The sequence below is a fragment of the Gadus macrocephalus genome, chromosome 8 (genome assembly GCF_031168955.1).
Source record: "Gadus macrocephalus chromosome 8, ASM3116895v1".
Lineage (NCBI taxonomy): Eukaryota > Metazoa > Chordata > Actinopteri > Gadiformes > Gadidae > Gadus > Gadus macrocephalus.
Window position 1 is genome coordinate 12,410,973 of NC_082389.1, and position 18,966 is coordinate 12,429,938.

Consider the following 18,966-nt stretch of genomic DNA (forward strand, 5'->3'; position numbering starts at 1 on the left):
AATTATTTTCTGGTCCCAGTCTTTATATGCCCTGGATTACACATATGTTGTTTGTGGATTTAAATGATAATTTTTCATGCAAAGAAAACTAAAAATGTTCGTGAAGAAGTTTGATAATTTTAGGTTTTATGTGAGGCCGCTTTGTGAACTACAGCTCTTCGCTGCTCTCGACGCATATGATATACGTCACCACACCCGCCCTTGGAACTCGGCACAGAGATGGCGATCTCTCTGTCCCACTTCACCGCTTTTTCCAAGGGGAGGATAAAAGCATCGAAAGAGGTGAAAACCATTATAAATCGGGGCACGTGCAGAGTTTCAGTTATGCCGATGGGAAGATTGTCGGTCTTCTCCACGCCAGTCGCAGGGAGCGTGACGTCACATATGAGCCGTGTAGTCTTTCTCGTTGTGTTTTCTCTACAGCCTTTATCTGAACAATTGCACAATAAACGGTCGAACTCTTTGCATGAAAAATTATCCTTTAAATCCACAAACAACATATGTGTAATCCAGGGCATATAAAGACCGGGACCAGAAAATAATTATTTTCTCTCCATTGACACCCATTCATATTTTTCGATCTCATAGGTCCCATGAGCCCTACCGGAAGGGGCGTGACTTCGCCACTCTATAGCGTACTGGGAGGTTCAAGGTACAAGTGTGTTCTCAGCAGCAGCAGGCTCAGATCCTCTCCCCCTTTTAGCTCAGCCTTCCTTCTGATGGCGGCCCGGCCCAGAGGCTATAGTCAGCTTCATAGTGCTAGAGTCCCACGCGTTCATTCAACAGCAAGAATGGCAAGCGTGGCGCGGAGGAGCCATTCAGAACATGTTCACCTCCTGTCCAGGTTAGCGCAGTAGTTAGGGAGGTATGAGGCCAAGCAGCCCATCATCCTCAGCACCAAGCAGACCTGTCAGTCTTACGTAGAATCATGCCGAGGCCGGGACGGGCCTGAACAACAGGTTTGAAGCCTTACGTCATGTAAAGCCGAGAGTTTGCACTGTGACTCCTCAGCAAAACCCCTGTTTACCGCTCTGCGTCCGAGAATCGAGGAACAACAAGGAGCCCTTCTCATCCTTTTTTAGCATCCAACACCGCAATAGTCTCTGAGCCGGTGCCTCTCTCAGGACAACACCCCTATGAGCTGGTCCACCACCCCGTCGTCATCCTCCTCTTCCTCCTCCCCGACCTCTCCCACCCCCGTGGGGCTGTAGGCCGAGGGCGGGGGCATCAGGCCCAGGCCCAGCTCCGCCAGCTCCTCGCAGCTGAGGTGCGTCGTCACGGTGATCTTGGTCTCCAGGCGGTTGCAGAGCGTGCGGTAGGAGGGCAGCGGGTAGCCCGTCTCCCGCAGGTACTCGTAGCCCTTGTTGCCCACGGCGCGCCGCAGCTTGCCCGCCCTGGCGACCGTCTCCGGGGACCAGACGGCGCGGCGGGAGCGCTTGCTGAGCGACAGCGCGCGCACCTGGTCCTCGTACAGGAAGCCCTGCAGCCCCCGCTCCACGCGGTCCAGACGGAACAGGCGCTTCTTCATCTCGTCCAGCTGAGGGGAGGGAGAAGGGGGACGTGGTGAAGAGGCATCGTCTTTAGGACGGGAGTAGGAAAACCTGACTTTACGGGGAGCGAGAAGGGAAGGTGGAGAAGGCAAAGGGGAGTGGGGAAGAGGCAAACAAACCAGGGGGGAAAGGCTGAAGGGGGGGGAGATAGAGAAAAGAGGGAGGGAGAGAGAGACACCGAGGCAGACAAAAAAAAAAGGGAGAGAGATATGGAAAGGGAGACAGGAGATATAGAAATGACGCACCTCCTTCCGCAGCCGGGCCGAGGTGTGCGTCTCCAGCTCCAGTCGCCTCCTGAGGAGCAGACACTGTTTGCAGTGGTGCGCCTCGCTGTGCCCCTCCACTTCCTCCTCCTCCATCATCATCAGCATCCCGGGGAGAGGGGTGTGTCTGGCGTAGCCGTGCTCCTCAAAACCCAGCTCTCTCTCCACTGGAGCCCCAGAGCATGAACAGAGTGGGAACAACAACAGAACCATTTCAAACGACGTCTCATGTGGGTAGAAACATTTAGGACGTTTTGGGTCGACATTGAACGCTATGTTGGACGCTATGTCCCAAACAATGACACAAACACAGCGGTGCACGGCGCTCTTAGAGGTTAGGCCAGACAACGATGGTGGAACCGCTGGTTGCGTCACACAGCACTAATGAGTTGGCTGACCTGGTTCTGGCTTGAGAGGAAGCAGGAAGTGAGGTTGTGTGATTGCAGGGTAGGGGGGCTCCTGGATGCCGAAGAGAGTAGGGATAGCGTTGGGTCTTAACTTCCTGCCACCGGCAGGAGATCTCGCAACCTCCTCGAACTGGCTTGGCTCAAAATGGTCCTGAGGAGAAATGGAATTCATGAGGTGTTGTGAAGTGGCTAGGGCGTCCACAGCTGATCTCTGAGCAGGACGGCTAATCGCAAGCCGCTCCTTAAGGACATTTAGTTGTATTCACTAGAAACACATTGGATAAAAGTGTCTGCTTAATACAAGTATATATTCTTACCCTGTCTAAAACGTTTGATATCCATCTAGCAAAGGGCCGGTGGACCCTTCATATCACAGAGAAGATGTGAAACTATTCATTTTTGATGGCTTTTGATTGCCAGTACAGATGATCATGAAGTAGAACCGTCCGCTCACAACTTCCAGTTGTGATGATTGCAAAATGCAATAATTTCAGGACTTGACATCCACAACACATGAACGGGATGTAAACATTGGGATTGTAGCTACATAACGCGTCATTCATTGCGACCCTCCCCCGTTTATGGCCCATGGCCTGCCTCAATCTTGAATGATGGTGATGTCATTGTGATTAAATTAATGTCTTCCCCTCTGTAGGTGCATATCATTATTCGACATGATATATACAGTGGTCCCTCCTACCTGACACAGTCTGGAGTGAGGCGGCGGCTCGAAGTCTCGTCGGCAGTTCACGGCCCAGATCCTCCTGCGCTCCGCATCCTTCGGGAACCTGAACAGCTGCTTCCCTATGGTGGTGGAGTTGGAACAGTTCGGAGCCGAGCAGCCTCCCATGGTGGAGCCAGATCCAGGTCCAATGCTATGGGTCTGCTCAATACAGAGCCAGAACCAGGTCCAAGGCTCTGGGTCTGCTCAAAACAGAACCAGGTCCAAGGCGCTGGTCAATACAGAGCCAGATCCAGGTCCAAGGCTCTAGTCAATACAGAGCCAGAACCAGGTAAGGCCCTGGGCTGGTCAACACAGAGCCAGAACCAGGTAAGGCTCTGGGTCTGGTCAACACAGCTGGGCTCAGTCTCTGAGCCAGTGTGTCAAGTTACTTTCAAGGGATAACAAGACGCACTATGTTGATGGCGTGAAATGCCAGCTTCGGTTAAACAAACGTCCTTGCGTTAACATATTTTAAAAGTTGTTAAAAGCCTGTCGTTTGAGATTATTAGGGAGGAAAAGATATGCTACTGACTTTGTTTGAGCCAAAATGGCGCACTCGTCCTCGACGTTTGGTTCTTAGTGACGTAGGGCATATGAATCGTCCATGTAAGCGCCTGTGTCAAAACTGTATTTCAAAAATAGAGAAATATATGACTATCGTTAATATGAATAAAAAATATATATCTATATTTATTATAAGACAGAATTTATGAATACATAGTTTAAAAAATAGATAATTCAGCCAATAAATAGTTATTTAACGTTTAGGATGTATGCCAGCTGCTTTCGGTTTCTAGCCACAGGACCCCGGAAAGCACGCTGCAGTGTTTACAGTTGCATGCTGCACTGTTAGGATTGCAGATAAGTAAGAAATTAAGGCTATTATTAAGATAATTACATTTATGAGTCCTCAGCCGGCCACCGATATCTTATGACTCTATACCACAGAGATCATCACTGACCAACTTGTTTTTAATGTACTAATATTACTTACGTTTTAAGGTTGGCTCCACTGACTGCCTCATGTATTTTGGTGTGAAAAGTTCATAATAATAATACTTCTCCAATTGAAGTTTACTTTAGAATTAGCAGCAAAGAGTTCCAAGGGCACCCATGGCGTCCTCGATGGTAGTTCCAGTCATCGATGTTCAGAATGATAATTTTAAAGAGCTGTGGCCTGCTATGGTGCTCGCCATCAAAACATCTTCCTTCATCGCCATCGATACAGTAAGTGGTGCCGATGTCAACCAAAGATACCTCTGTTAAAACTGCCTCTTTAAAATCCTATCCTTAGCTTTACAAGACTAATAATTGGTTGTGCACACATTTCACAGTTAGATTTTATTCTACAGATATTAGACTACATTGCAGAGTTGTAAATAACTCAAATCAAGCCATATATATATATATATATCGGTCTGCTTTTTCTTTCAGGAGCTGAGTGGTCTAGGAAACAGAAAAGCACTGCTGGCCGAGTGAGTTTCCCTTTGCTCTTGTGTAGACCCTTTACAAAGTCCAACAATTAAGTGAGTGATCAAGGCACTGAACATTACCTTAAACTTGCATTTCTTCTCGTTGTGGTGTTTTACAGAAGCATCGAGGACCGCTACAAGGCCATATGTCACGCGGCCCGCTCTCGATCCATCCTCTCCCTGGGTATCGCCTGCTACAAGAAGCTCGACAGCAAGGTACAAACCTAGAGACTCATGCACACACACACACAGATAAAGAGTGGCAAACACACTTCTAGGTGTCTTGTGGTTTTTACTTACCTGTCTTTTACAGTCTATTCAATATCCATCTCAAGTAATTATACATTTATGACGTTTTCAGTTGAATATCCTCGTTGGACACTTTGTCCCAAACAATGACACAAACACAGCAGTGCACGGCACTCTTGGAGTTTAGGCCAGAGAACGATGGTGAACTGCTGGTTGTGTCACACAGCGCTAATGATTTGGCCGACTTGGTTCTGGCTCGAGAGGAAGTGATGTCATGTGATGGCGGGGTAGGCGGGCTCCTTGTGATGTTTACTAACCTGTCTTTACCGGTCAGGAAGCTTATAGCTTCATGCTAACTACCCCAAAGGTATTCTAGTTAGTTTATCAATCCCTAATAACCAGTTAACCACTATGAGTGATTGATTAATGTCACGTTTAAATGCCTGTATTTCTAGAGTCTTAGTAATGAATGTGTAAATCTCACATTTCCTGCTCTCTTGAGGAAGCTATTGAGACAGCAATTCAACATCATAACATATATTACTGCTTCAGCGAGAATTGACCACCCTTAACAAAACAATCAATACAAAACATTCCCATCAATACAATCTCCTTCCGTAGGCATCTTGACATGAATGAAGACGGATCAGGTGTCGACGCCTGCTGTTATTCTTGTGATCCACCCTAATACCTGCTGGTTTCCCCGGTCAGCCCGCAGACTCGTACCTGGTGCAGGTGTACAACTTGACGCTGCTCTGCTCGGAGGAGTACATGATCGAGCCCCAGTCGGTCCGCTTCCTGGTGCAGCACGGCTTCGACTTCAACAAGCAGTACGCCCAGGGAGTCCCCTACTGCAAGGGCAACAACAAGGTGGGCAGACACACACACACACACACACACACACACACACACACACACACACACACACACACACACACACACACACACACACACACACACACACACACACACACACACACACACACACACACACACAGGGAGTCCCCTACTGCAAGGGCAACAACAAGGTGGGCAGACACACACACACACACACACACACACACAGGGAGTCCCCTACTGCAAGGGCAACGACAAGGTGGGCAGACACACACACACACACACACACACACACACACACACACACACACACACACACACACACACACACACACACACACACACACACACACACACACACACACACACACACACACAGGGAGTCCCCTACTGCAAGGGCAACAACAAGGTGGGCAGACACACACACACACTCACACTCACACTCACGCTCGCATTCAGTCTCTATAAACCAACAAACAAACTGAAATACAAGTTAGGACATTGTTTCAAGATATCTGAACTATTTGAGCAAACCATTGAGCTCTAATATATCCCTCTGTGTCTCTCTCTCTCTCCTCAGGGCGGGGCAGACAACCACGGGGTCAGCGTGAGGTCGTTGTTTACTGAGCTGCTCCGAGCCAGGAGACCCCTGGTGCTCCACAATGGACTCATAGACATGGCCTTCCTCTACCAGGTAATGTCTCTACCTCTCCTGTCCTCATTGGCCCTCCTCTGCAGTTCAGCACCGTAGCACCATCATATTACTGGGCTCCGGAGTAGTGGGTAGGGTGGGTGCTTTGGGTCGATCATTGCGCATCAGTCTGGCGATGTCCGGCTACATGTCTGCAGTCTTCCAAACATAATGTTACATTGTGTGTCTGTGTGTGTGTGTGTGTGTGTGTGTGTATGTGTGCGTGTGTGTGTGCAGTGCTTCTACTCCCACCTCCCCGAGCGTCTCACCACCTTCACGGCTGACCTGTCTGAGATGTTCCCCGCCGGCATCTACGACACCAAATACGCCTCAGAGTTTGAGCTGCGCCAAACCGCCTCCTACCTGGAGTACGCCTACAAGAAGTGGTGGGTGCTGCTGCATGTGTTTGGTTGACTTGGTCGACTATTTATTGTATTATGTTGTGGTGTTTGCCGACCTTGGTTTCTTGTCATGTGATGGGAGGGGGGGGGGGGGGGGGGGGGGGGTAGTCTAGTGGTGAGTATGTTTGATGCCCAGCTGGAAGGTTACATGTAGACACCGTTAAGCCTTAACCTCTACTTGCTCCCTATAAGCAAACATCTGAAGTCACTCTTTGTCGACTGACTAAAAAATTGTACCGATAGTCAAATTCCACCTAAAATAATCTTCTGGGGAGGAAAGTGCTTGCTACTGAGGGTTACAGTCATCCACCAATGGGAAGGCTTAATGTCAGAGAAATATTTCTGGAATTTGTGTAATATAGCCGCAGGCGAAAAGGGACCTCTCTCTCCTGTAACTTTTATTGCCTCCGATCTACCTCTTCCTCACACCCTCGACCCATCTCCCTCTCTCTCTCAGTAAACTGGACAACAGCCGGGGTGTGGAGGCTGGGGGCCCGGGGCCCCATCTGCTGATAGAGTTCTGTCATTACGGCGGCCACATGTCCAGCTATGTGGACTACAGAGTGTGTCCTGCCGTGGCCCCGCCCCCCGGACAGCAGGAGGTCTGCCAGCGCTTCTCTGTGAGTAGGCACACGACTCTGCCTCTGTCTCTTTTACTACTCACTGCTTTTTCTGCTGTTCTATGCTTTGGAGCGTGGATGCAGATAGAAACCTAGAGAATACAAAATAGCCATTTGGTAAAGAAGTTAGAAAATTAGGGAATATGCAGATTGTGGCGGGGTCTATTTGTAGGTCGTCGTAGTAAACATGACCGTTCACATGCAGGCGTTCGGGTGGTGCCCCGCCGGGAGCGAATGCACCTCCTCCCACGACACAGACCTGATCATCCTGCAGGACGAGAAGCTGGGGATGGACAAGAAGTCCAAGAGGAAGAGGAAGAGGGACAGGAGGGACAAGAGGAAGGGAGGAGCAGAAGGAGGAGGAGGAGGTGCAGAGGAGGAGCGAAAGGAGGAGGAGGAGGAGGAGGAGGAGGAGCTGAGGGCGAGCAAGATCGCCCACTTGGAACTGGACCCGGCCGACAGACCCTCTCAGGACGGGTCCATCGGGGACCCGGTAGCACGCACGGAGCCCCCTCTTGCGGAACTCACCGGAAACGGCTCGTGTGCGCTCCCTGACGACATCACAGACAAGGCCACGCCCGCCGTCGCCGAGCTGAAGAAAGAGAGTGTTACCGACGATGAGGCGAAGGCGGCGGCGGCGGCGGAGGCCAGCAGGAAGAGACTGGAGGGGGGCACGCACCGCGCCGGGTTCGACGCCTTCATGACGGCCTACATCTTCGCCTACGCCTGCGCCCTGGACGCCAGAGAGGACGGGAAGAAGAAGAAGAAGACGGAGGAGGAGAAGGACCGGGTTCTGCCCACCTGCTACAACAAGGTGTATCTGAGCGGGAAGGCCGCGCCCCTCCACATCGTGAAGAGCTCCTTCTCCAAGTCGTCCAAGGCCCACACCCTGAAGATGGAGCTGGTGTGGGGCAAGAGCCTGGCCAGCACCCTGCTGGAGGCTGGGCCGCAGCAGCAGAAGGACGGGGAGTAGCTGTGGGTCACACCAGAGACGGCTTGGGTTGAGAGGAGCCTTTCTGCTTCAGCGGGGAGGATGGTAGGGTCAACACAGGTGTGTTGATCATATAAATGAATGGGATTTAGGCCCAATCCCATTTCTACCCCTTCCCCCTCCCCCTTGTTTTGAAGGGGTAAGGGTAAGGGGGAGGGGGAAGGGGAAGGGGTAGAAATGGGATTGGACCTTAATGTTTGGTCTGTTCATTTAGGGGTCTGCTCCTTTGTTCTCTTGGGAGTGATGCACCGGTCGTCGGTAGCAGAACCTGTACAGGGAGTTTTGTATCAAAGTCTTTGCTACGAGAATCTAAAAGCCGATTAGAACCGCTACACAATTCTTTCCACTCTGATTTTTTTGTGTTTGAAATCTCCAATGATTTGTATCTTAATATTTCGTGTGGCAACTTCATATTGCTGTTTCCTGTTATTTTATTTAGGAGAAAGTAATCACATTATTACAGATTTTCTCTGCATCAGGTTTATCATTTCAGAGAACATTCTTTACATGCTAAGCCTTTTTTAATGTCAACAGTAAAAATCACGATATAAATGTTATTCAACCTCATTTTGGTCTTTTGCCCTAGTTTGTCCAAATGATGGACTTAAATAATAAACAGTCTGCCCTTTGTTGTTCTAAGTACTCGTCACGCTTTAACACCTGCTGAAACAGGATTGTGGACAATGGGCAGTAAGTAAGGCGAATATAGAAGCAAGAAGCTCAACATTTATTTAAAACATGTATTCTTTGTACACATTTCTTACACGTCTTTAATATAAACTGTGCTTTGGTTTACTTGAATTCTGTTACATTTAAACAAAAGCAGACTAGCATAAAACCAGGAGATAAGGGTTTATAATCTAACATCTCAGTCACCATTCATGGAAGTCAGGTCAACAACAAATCATTTACACATACACATAGTAAGACGTTTAGAACAGTTTGTCATAAATACAAAAAAATAGAACATCTGAATACATTTATGCATAGAAATGTAGTGATACGATTATTAACAGTCGGCATTAAGTGCAATTAGTTTGCCCATCGAATAAGTCAACAGAATTGGAAAAGTGCCAATCAAAGGAAGCCCTTAAGTAGAGAATCTGGACCTGAAAGTGCTTGAATTAAACCAATGATTTAAACTAACCCTGAAAATGTCCCCACTGAAGATTGACAAAAGTAATGTATATAAGAACGAATCAAATGAATACTACTCGGCAGTAGTTATTTTAGTTCCGTTTCCTGAAAGTGTCATCTGGCTGGTTTTACTGGGACATGAGATTAGACATTAGGCCTCACCAGACATTACGCAATCACACTTGAGCTGCTATAGGGGAAATAGACCAGAGTAGTCGCAACCGATCTCCGACCTTCTAGGAGCATGCATCTCTAACAGATCAAAAGATGTATGGATCTATGATGCCCAACAAATATCTTCATATAAAAGCCCATTTATATGCATGTATTATTTTTTTAACTATTGATGAGTTATAAAGTGATTTGGGTTTGGTTTCTTTTTCAGTTAAATTTCAAGCAGATTCTCTGAGTAAGAAACAACGTTAAAAAGGACAATATTAATTAAGTACCAAAGACTGGTTCAGGCCACACACTCTCTCTCTCTCTCACACACACACACACACACACACACACACACACACACACACACACACACACACACACACACACACACACACACACACACACACACACACACACACACACACACACACCCGAATACAAACCATTTAAGAAGAGAAACAAGAGAAATCTACATCGGTCCTCGTTAAATATACACACCCCTTTTTCAGGAAGAAAATAATCTCTAGTATATGGATCATGTTTCCAACGTGTGTGTGTCCCACGCTGAACACCGTTAATATAGATCCCAGGGGGATCTGGTTCCAGACTACATCCGGTGTGCTTCACTAACTCTCCTCTCGGACTCCCGCCACGGTCCATTAGAGGTCCCCGTGTGGAAGACGTGAGTGTGGCGCTCCCTCCCTTTTGAAATGCAAGCGGATGCTTCCCTCCTGCTCTTTAGCTCTCACTGTTCCTTTAAAATCCAGCTCCAAAGGCGTCCATGTCCTCACAGCCCGGGCTGTTGGTCCTGGGGCCCCGGGCTCCCCTCAGGCCCCTGGGGGTGGCGAAGCGGGCCCCGGGGGGGGGGCGGCGGTAGCAGGTTGTCCACGGGCCCCTGCGGCGTGAGCGTGTGCGTGAGTTCGTTCATGGGGCAGCCGCCCTCCCCGTGCTCCGCCTCTTCCTCCCCCCGGCTGTGGGAGCAGTCCATGGCGTCCCTACCGTCTGTATGGCCGCTAGGCATTCTGGGAGACCAGGCAACCCCGAACACATTGTCCACCTGCCCCGCACTCTCTGCCGACGTCTTCCTCGACCGCCCCTCCTCCTCGCCTTCCTCCTCCGTCCCCGCCGCGATCCGTGAGCGGAACGGCGGGATCTGGTCCACAGCGTATTTCTTGGCCCAGGCGTCCAGCGCTGCTCTCTGACGGACTTCATTTCCCAGAAGCACCTGGGAGTCGGCCTTTGCGTTAGATGCTGTGGTCCCCGAGGGGAACCGGAAGAGGAAAAGGTCAACAGGTTAGTTTAAGCTGGAGTGGCGACCGACTACAACTTCATTGGAATAAATCAAACTAAATCATCAGTTTTTCGATCAATAATAATCAATAACTAATAATGATTCCCTATTGTCCACCTCATTCCAATGGAACACATTTTAGGTAACACCAGCATCAACACCCCCAGACTGAACCCAGAGAGGCTAAACATAGGCCGCCTCACCGGGGCTGTTGGCGGATGGCTGGGCCGAGCTGCTGTTTAGCCCCACGGCGGCGGTGGCGGCGGCGGCGCTAGCAGAGTTAGCTTGACCCGCCACACTGTGGAAGGCCTGCACCGGGGACAGCTGCGGAGAGGCGGGCAGCGACCGGCACTCCCGGCCCGGCAGCTGCTGCCAGCCGTAGGGGTCTTCAGGCTGGGGGGAGGCGGGCGGGGCCCCGGCCAGGGGGTGGGCGGCGGGGGGGAAGGAGCTGCCCTGGGGGGAGCGGAGGTCGAACATGTGCGAGAAGACGGAGCGGCTCGGCACGTCGAAGAACTTGATGCGGCCGCCCTGGAGGTCCTCGCGCGCGCTGAAGGGGTTGACCTTGTGGGGGTGGTGGGGGAGGTAGTCGGGGGAGGAGGGGGAGGGCGGCGGCTCGTAGTAGGGGTCGTGCACGTTGACCTTGCGGGCGGCCTTGCGGGCGAAGATGTCCGACTGGCTGCGGCTGAGCCAGATGTTGCGGCGCGGCCGCGGGGACTTGGGCTGGATCTTGGCGCCGTGGAGGGCCAGCGGCCGCTTCATGCCCTGGGACTTCTCTTCTTAGAGAGAGAGGGAGGGAGAGGGAGAGGGGGAGGGAGAGGGAGAGGGGGAGGGAGAGGGGGAGGGGGGAGAGCAAGGGGAGTGAGAGTTAGACAATATAGTTGTCCTTCTGGAATTCCAACACAAATGTTAGAATGTAAACTGTTTTTCAGGAGATAAAAGGAAGAAACCTTTCTGCCGGTTTTTGAATTCCATTGCATAAGAGCACAAAGAACATTTTATACATATATGTAATAAATAAATTCCATGTTGCCGACTCGAAAATAGCAACTAAATGAATGACCTATTGGGTACCAAACGCCAATTAAATTGGCCCTGCTTTCGCCTTGCATCTGCTCCTTTATACCGTGTCCCACCAGCAGAGGGCAGTGCAGGGTAAACACACGAGCCGCTCCTTGAACCTCTGTTCCCTCAATGTATTCTATCATCTAGCGGTGAGGAAGACTTGGCATATTAAATAAAAGGACTCTAAAAATAGTGACTTGAACTTCATACAGCCGTGCTTGGCCCGAGGCAAACCCCGGAAACGAGCGAATTTCTGAGCGCATTCAACTTTAAAAAAAGGATCCAGATCATAGATACAAAGTAATATGCTGCAGGCCAGTACCAGACAAGCTTCAACCTCCCAACCCGGTATTGATAATTAGTTAAAAATAATTGATGTTGGCAATTTTTGTCTCAAGAGCAATGTCAATATTTGACATGGAAAAATAACAAGAGAAAAGATATTCTAAATTGTGTTATGAGCTATGAGGGTGGAATTAATTTCCAGGCCTCAGGTTGGGTGGTGGCATGATGAGGTGGGTGACGGGTCGGGCGTCAGGGTTTCGGCGCCGTGTACAAACTGCGACGGTGGAGACGGTGTTGTTATGTAAGGTCAACACCCCGCACAGTGACAAGCCTCCGGAAGTCCTGATATTATCAGGTAAACAGAGGCGTGTGTGTGTGTGTGTGTGTGTGTGTGTGTGTGTGTGTGTGTGTGTGTGTGTGTGTGTGTGTGTGTGTGTGTGTGTGTGTGTGTGTGTGTGTGTGTGTGTGTGTGTGTGTGTGTGTGCTGCCTCTTGAGAGGAGGGAAGAGCCAAGGGAAATACCCGCACACACACAAGCACTTACATATATGAAACAAACACACACACACTATCATGTAGAAACGAACAAGCACACACTCTCTATATTGATATTAACATATATACAAATACACGCTGACTAAATTCCCCAGCCTTTGCCGACCCAGCTGTGTGTGTGTGTGTGTGTGGAGTGGATCTATAATGCCACCAGGCTGTCCCACCTGACCAATATGCTGAACAGTGATGATCGGACTGTCAGGGAACTTGCACGTTCTTCATTGTTTCTGGACATGAAGCGACGTAAAGTTCCCCTGGCAGGAGAGGGTGAGCCGAGCTTCTTAGGCTTTAGAAGGAAGCCCAACAACAAGATGGACTCACATTCTGCTGGGTTTGGGGTCTCGTCGGACTGGCCCGACCTCAATGACCTTTGCGTGCGAGCTGGAGTCTCCCTGGACTGGGTGAAGTCTGACTCAGACACTGTAATGGTGTCTGAGGATGTAATAACTGACTGTACAATCTCAGTAAGGGTAACTGTCAATGATACTGAACATCATGTATCACCAGCTCACACACGCAGGTACCTGCTAGGGTTAGAACAGCAGAGGCAGCAACAACACTGGACTGGTCTAAAGCTACAGGGAAAGCTAGCATGTATTCCCACTGCAGATCACACAGTTTCTCACACAATATTCAAGAACTATGCAGTTGATGAGGATATTCTTACATTTGCAGTTAAAGCCAGATTACAAGTTCTTCCAACCAGACTCAATCTCTCTCTGTGGTACCCAAACAGATGTCCTCCTCATTGTCTGCACCACGACAACTCAACCATAGAATCACTGTCACATATTCTGAATGGCTGCCATGTATACAAGGGCATGTATATTTCCAGACATGATAGAATTGTTGATTTACTGGTTAAGAACATGCTTTTATATACCCCACCTTCCTCCGTTAAAGTATATACCCATTCAAGGGTTTCATCTGACATGTTCACTCTGTGCAATAACGAAGTTGACTATTTTTCAAATGTGACAGCCAATACACCAGATGTTATTGTTGTTGATGAGGTAAGCAGAGAAGTCACCATCTTAGAAGTAAGCTGTACGTTTGACTATAGTCTGGAGGAGGCATTCCTTGCCAAGGTTACAAAATACCAACTTCTCAGAAATGAGATTGCACAACTGGGGTACACCTGCAAACTACTTGTGTTTATATTTGGAAGCCTTGGCCATGTCCACAGACTCGTCATAAGGGGTTTGCAGATGGCTGGAATTCCGAAGCCAAAAGCTAAAGCACTTGCAAAATTCTGCTCCATATCTGTATTAATAGGCAGCCGCCACATATGGAGGAGACGCTGCTTCCTGTATCCATAGACTGAGATCAGACATGTCAAAGAGATTCTGGGCTTGATGAGTGCATCTACCAGTGTTTGTGTTCAAGATTTGTTATTGTAAAATGTGAACATAAATAAATGACTAAAATGTGTGTGTGTGTGTGTGTGTGTGTGTGTGTGTCACAGTGCTGCCATCGTCAGAGGGACCTACAGGCCCGCACCAAGTCCTGACCTGCGCGGCCCCCTCCTCCGTCACTCTGCGCCCCTCAGCCTCTCAGCAGACACACGGCAGGAACAAACACAGCCCCGTTCTGTCAGTCTCCTTGGCGACGCGCACCCAAACACCAGCTAAACACGTGGGCTTCCTGATACCACCAGGTCACAGAGTAGCGTTTGTTGTTCCGGACCCCCCTCTTAATGAAGTGGTAGATCCCGTCCCCTCCGGGACTCTGGCAGGCCAAACGGGACGTTCAATAACACAACGGGATTGTTTATGAACCAACTCTTCTTCTGCGCCGGAGGACAGCCGTGCGATGTCGATGTCGAGGTTTATGCGAGGCGTGTTTGCGTGGTTCTAATGTGTCCCAGATGAGGACAAAGACAATTATCCAGTTTTGGTTGGACTATTCTGGCCTTTTCTCTTCTATATGGCCAGATGTGTCAAGAAATAATCTGAACCAATGGGTCAGCCTGGAATGACATCATCAATGCGATCCCACCCTATCCTTTTTGACTTCCCCAGTCATTCTCCAATTCATGCCCTCCTCTCCTTCTCTTCTCCTCTTTTCCTCCCTTCCGTCTCCTCGCCTTTTCAGCTCTTCTAATTCTTGTTTCCTTTTTAATCCTCCTCCTCCTCCTTCCCCCCCCCCCCCCCCCCCCCCCCCTCCCCCAGTGAGCTGTGCGTGGCTGTCAACATAAACAAGCCAGCTCCAGACCCCGGACAGCCCCAAGCAGACAAACAAACGCACCCCATCTCTGGAGCTCCTCCCCTGGACCGAATGACCAGCGAGAGGGCGGGAGGGAGGTGTCGCGAGTCAGGGGAGGAGTCAGGGGACTGGGCCGGGAAAGCTGAGCACAGGCCTGGTGAGGGGATGGTGCCTCTCGTCCTACTCCAGGAGCTAACGCCACGTTCATATCGTTAACACGTTGTGGATTGTGTGTGGATGATGGCTGGTCAAAGCAGCCCAGGTCACCTGGGTTGGTGTGTAGCGTTGCCACGGTAACACACCCCTTGGGTGGCTGCCACACTCCACCTGGGTGACTTTACCTGGGCTCTTCCACACAGGGACGCCGGAGGATGACGTCGGACGACCGGGTTTCTTGTGCAGAGTTTGCAGACAATGCTACATGAGCTGGTGCTCCATGTTGCCATGCAGGGAGTCTCTCCCCTGAGTGTGTGTGCGCTGATGGCCAAGTTAACCTGTGCACCTTGACGACTCACTGGGCAACAGCTGTGCAGCCTCACCCAGCTCCCGAGTCCAATCAGTCTGACTGGGGCCAGCTGAGGCTGCTTGAACCAGCCATCACACACACACACACACACACACACACACACACACACACACACACACACACACTCCATACACATGATGTCAGCGTCTATGTGTGTGGGTGTGTCACATAACGATGCAGACCCGTCACGGCGGCACCAATGAGCCACGGACCGGGAGAGCCAGATTGGTCGGACACGAGAGTGTGTTTATGGTACAACGTGTTTGATTGGACATTGTGGCAGCCGGACGCTAGCCAACTCTGTCTCACCCACACACATAACAGTGGCTGTACGACATGGGCTGACCTCGACTGCCCCTGCCACCGCCCCCGTTGGATGACAAACCATTGGACGACAAACCAAGGGCCAATGAGCACGCACCACTGCGGCCGGGGTCGTTCGGTCACCTGTCTCACTTGCCGTCATGTGGTCTGAGTGATGACAGCACAGCAGAACACTGTCCTTCATGTGGGGGACGTGACGGTGTGGGTGGGCGGTCGGTGGGGTCTCAGTAGAGTGCTGCTTGGTGGCTTTCTGTTTTTGTCGAACATCTGATACGAACAACTCCCCCCCCCCCCATTGGCACCTTTTACTGGAACCAACAGGCCTGTCCCCACATTGAAGGACGTGTGTGTGTGTGTGTGTGTGTGTGTGTGTGTGTGTGTGTGTGTGTGTGTGTGTGTGTGTGTGTGTGTGTGTGTGTGTGTGTGTGTGTGTGTGTGTGTGTGCTTGTTTATACAGAAGTGTGCAATGGGTTATGGGGAAAGAGGAGACATTTATAGAATTGAGGTGAGAAACCACAGATCACGCTGTCATAGTATTGTGCTTGCTCACTTGCGTGTGTCAGTGTGTTCGTGTGTGTGTCAGTGTCCTCATATACATTTTGACCCGAGTAGCCCGACTGTTGAGGAGGGTGTGATCTGTGGGTTATATGCGGATGGCCCAGGCTCTGAATACGACATAGGGGGCGAGTGAAATTGGACGTAGAAAACACACGAACACGAACGCATAACAGCTATTCTAATTAGATATGGCCCAAAGTCCTCACATAATGCCATGTCCTCATAGTCCATGTCCTCATATATTCCCATGTCCTCACATATTCCCATGTCCTCACAGTCCATGTCTTCATATAGTCCATGTCCTCATAGTCCCATGTCATCATATAGGCCCTGTCCTCACATAGTCCTATGTCCTCATAGTCCCATGTCCTCATAGTCCCATGAGGACATAATCCCATGTCCTCATATAATCCATGTCCTGATATATTTCCATATCCTCATATAGTCCATGAACTCATATAGTCTTATGTTCTCATAGTCCCATGTCCCCATAGTCCCATGAGGACATAGTCCCATGTCCTCACATAGTCCTATGTTCTCATAGTCCCAGGTCCTCATAGTCCCATGAGGACATAGTCCCAGATCCTCATATAGTCCCATGTCCTCATAGTCCCATGTCCTCATATAGTCCCATGTCCTCATAGTCCCATGTCCTCATATAGTCCCATGAGGACATAGTCCCATGTCCTCATAGTCCCATGTCCTCATATAGTCCCATGTCCTCATGTAGTCCCATGTCTTCTTCTTCTCTGATGTTAACTTTTAACCGACCTTGATTTAAGTAGGATTACATATAAAAGGCTAACTTCTGTATTTCAAGAGCAGGGCATATCTTCAACCAAAATACATCTCTCTGCCTAGTGTTGGTAGGCAGGACAAAATGGATGTCGGTCAGGAGGGTGTGGACAGGGGTGGAGGAGGAAGCTGGGGCTACCTTTAGCGTTGATCTTCTTGTCGTTCTCCTCGCTCACGTGGTGGCGCTCTCGCTCCGTCTCTTCGGTCTTCAGACCCCCCAGGAGGTCCTCCAGGATGGCCACGCTGTCCGGGAAGGACGGCCGGAGTTTAGGGTCCATCTGGGGGGGGGGGGAGGAGGAGGAGGAAGAGGGGGTTGAGGAGAGAGAGGAGTCCGACAGTGGGGATGTTTGACTTTGGAACGGAAACTCCAGTACAGCCCACACCTTAATAACCTGTCTGTATTCAACTCTGAACTCACTTTGGCCTTGAATTGATCCAGTCAGAGAGGAGCTCTTCAGTGATAGGTTGGCAATGAAAAACCTGCAGCACCATGGATTGGCTGAACCTCAAATCAATGCAAGCTTGTAGGAGGGCTAAAAAGACACCTCTGGTAGGCATGTGTATTCATAAAGGCTTTGTTGAAAACATCCCCTGTTCCTCTGTCCATTTGTTGAATTAGCTACTGAAACAGCTTCTCCTTTAAAGGACATTGATGAGGACAGATTTGGCCACCCTCACTAGCAGATTTACTTGGAGGATCAAACTCTTCAGGTCTGTTCCCTTCATATACGACTGACCATACTAAGTCTATGAGGGAAAATACCCACTACAAATACAGGAACTGTCCTTTTTTTATTTAAAAAAATCATATACAACCGTAAACGTATTTAGAGCAATTATTCTGGAAAACCTGGTTTTCTGTAAATAAGATAGGACCATGGGATGTTTCGGAAACAAATCATTACAAAAAGAAAACGGATGGAGAAGAGTTTCAGAATTCTACACGGTTCCAAAGTCAGGGCGGATTCTGATTGGTTGAGCGGTGGTTGAGCAGTGTGTGGCTGTCTCTATGCAGACTCACGTTGCAGCAGTTGAAGGCCAGCTGGAGGAAGTCCGGTGGACAGTCTCCCACCATATGCTGAAAGGCATGATAGTCCAGGCCAAAGTTCTGGTGGAGAGACACCGACAACAGGCAGGAAGGAGGGAGGGAGGGAGAGAGGGTGAGGGAGAGAGATAGAGGGTGAAAGAGAGTTATTTTATTGTTATATTGAATATTTCTTCTTGCTCATTTGTAATCAATACCTGAATCCCATTTATTTATGTACGCTTTGGTAATATAAGATTACTTTTCTTTTGATACTGAGAGATGCATAGATACACAGACATAGAAATGGATTCATTTAAAGGGAGGGAAGGAATCCAAGGGCCAGATGAATGACATAACCCTTGCTGACACAGCAGCCAACAACTCATCCAACAACATTAATCGACGTGGAAACACCATCCCATGATCCGGTCCAGATTACTGGACCCGTATGTTCGCCCAACTCAGCGTTATGAACAACATACTATCACACTGTCCAAGAGCCGCTCCCAGAGGCCTAAAGCCCCCATGAAATACACACACACACACACAGGCACATGCACAAACACACACACACACACACACACAGGCTTGCACGCATAGGCACACACACACAGGCTCTCATGCATGAAAAAACAGAGGCTTGCATGCATGCACGCACACACACACACACACACACACACACACACACACACACACACACACACACACACACACACACACACACACACACACACACACACACACACACACACACACACACACACACACACACAACCACAGTGTTGCCAGTTGAACAGTTCAACTGTAAACTAGTTCTGCTTCCCTTTAATTTAAT

At 49.6% G+C, this 18,966-nt stretch overlaps 3 protein-coding genes across 4 annotated transcripts in view; 1 reads left to right on the forward strand and 2 right to left on the reverse strand.

Moving 5' to 3' along the window:
* Nucleotides 1-632: 632 nt before the first annotated feature.
* si:ch73-382f3.1 (uncharacterized protein LOC100151273 homolog) lies at nucleotides 633-3,559 on the reverse strand. Its single transcript, XM_060059070.1, has 5 exons — nucleotides 3,477-3,559; nucleotides 2,921-3,144; nucleotides 2,212-2,371; nucleotides 1,796-1,980; nucleotides 633-1,537 (listed from the first exon to the last, which is right to left on the reverse strand). Exons 1-5 carry the CDS (start codon nucleotides 3,535-3,537, stop codon nucleotides 1,121-1,123), a joined length of 1,047 nt encoding a protein of 348 aa, XP_059915053.1. The 5' UTR covers nucleotides 3,538-3,559; the 3' UTR covers nucleotides 633-1,120.
* Nucleotides 3,560-4,036: 477 nt separating this feature from the next.
* toe1 (target of EGR1, exonuclease) lies at nucleotides 4,037-9,916 on the forward strand. The gene is made up of 8 exons (XM_060059069.1): nucleotides 4,037-4,171; nucleotides 4,379-4,419; nucleotides 4,536-4,632; nucleotides 5,377-5,535; nucleotides 6,083-6,196; nucleotides 6,431-6,579; nucleotides 7,052-7,214; nucleotides 7,420-9,916. Exons 1-8 carry the CDS (start codon nucleotides 4,058-4,060, stop codon nucleotides 8,185-8,187), a joined length of 1,605 nt encoding a protein of 534 aa, XP_059915052.1. The 5' UTR covers nucleotides 4,037-4,057; the 3' UTR covers nucleotides 8,188-9,916.
* The window catches only part of tesk2 (testis associated actin remodelling kinase 2), a 39,347-nt gene continuing 29,292 nt past the window's right edge, over nucleotides 8,912-18,966 (reverse strand). Inside the window, exons 10-13 of one of the 2 annotated variants that reach the window (XM_060059068.1) lie at nucleotides 18,126-18,212; nucleotides 17,244-17,382; nucleotides 10,999-11,568; nucleotides 8,912-10,755 (exon numbers count right to left, since the gene is read on the reverse strand). In XM_060059068.1, coding sequence (XP_059915051.1) covers nucleotides 10,292-10,755; nucleotides 10,999-11,568; nucleotides 17,244-17,382; nucleotides 18,126-18,212 — 1,260 coding nt within the window. In that variant the 3' untranslated portion in view covers nucleotides 8,912-10,291. Of the gene's footprint in view, nucleotides 10,756-10,998; nucleotides 11,572-17,243; nucleotides 17,383-18,125; nucleotides 18,213-18,966 lie in introns of both variants that reach the window. The other variant, XM_060059067.1, reaches the window with a different exon arrangement.

Excerpts from the sequence above, each read along its gene's own strand:
- si:ch73-382f3.1 (XM_060059070.1), bottom strand. The coding sequence starts at position 3,537 with ATGCCCTACGTCACTAAGAACCAAACGTCGAGGACGAGTGCGCCATTT. Across the intron at positions 1,981-2,211 it reads TCCTCTCAAGCCAGAACCAG|TGGAGAGAGAGCTGGGTTTT; the intron begins GTCAGCCAACTC and ends CTGGGGCTCCAG. Across the intron at positions 1,538-1,795 it reads CGGCCCGGCTGCGGAAGGAG|CTGGACGAGATGAAGAAGCG; the intron begins GTGCGTCATTTC and ends CCCTCCCCTCAG.
- toe1 (XM_060059069.1), top strand. The coding sequence starts at position 4,058 with ATGGCGTCCTCGATGGTAGTTCCAGTCATCGATGTTCAGAATGATAAT. Across the intron at positions 4,172-4,378 it reads CCTTCATCGCCATCGATACA|GAGCTGAGTGGTCTAGGAAA; the intron begins GTAAGTGGTGCC and ends TTTTTCTTTCAG. Across the intron at positions 4,633-5,376 it reads ACAAGAAGCTCGACAGCAAG|CCCGCAGACTCGTACCTGGT; the intron begins GTACAAACCTAG and ends TTCCCCGGTCAG.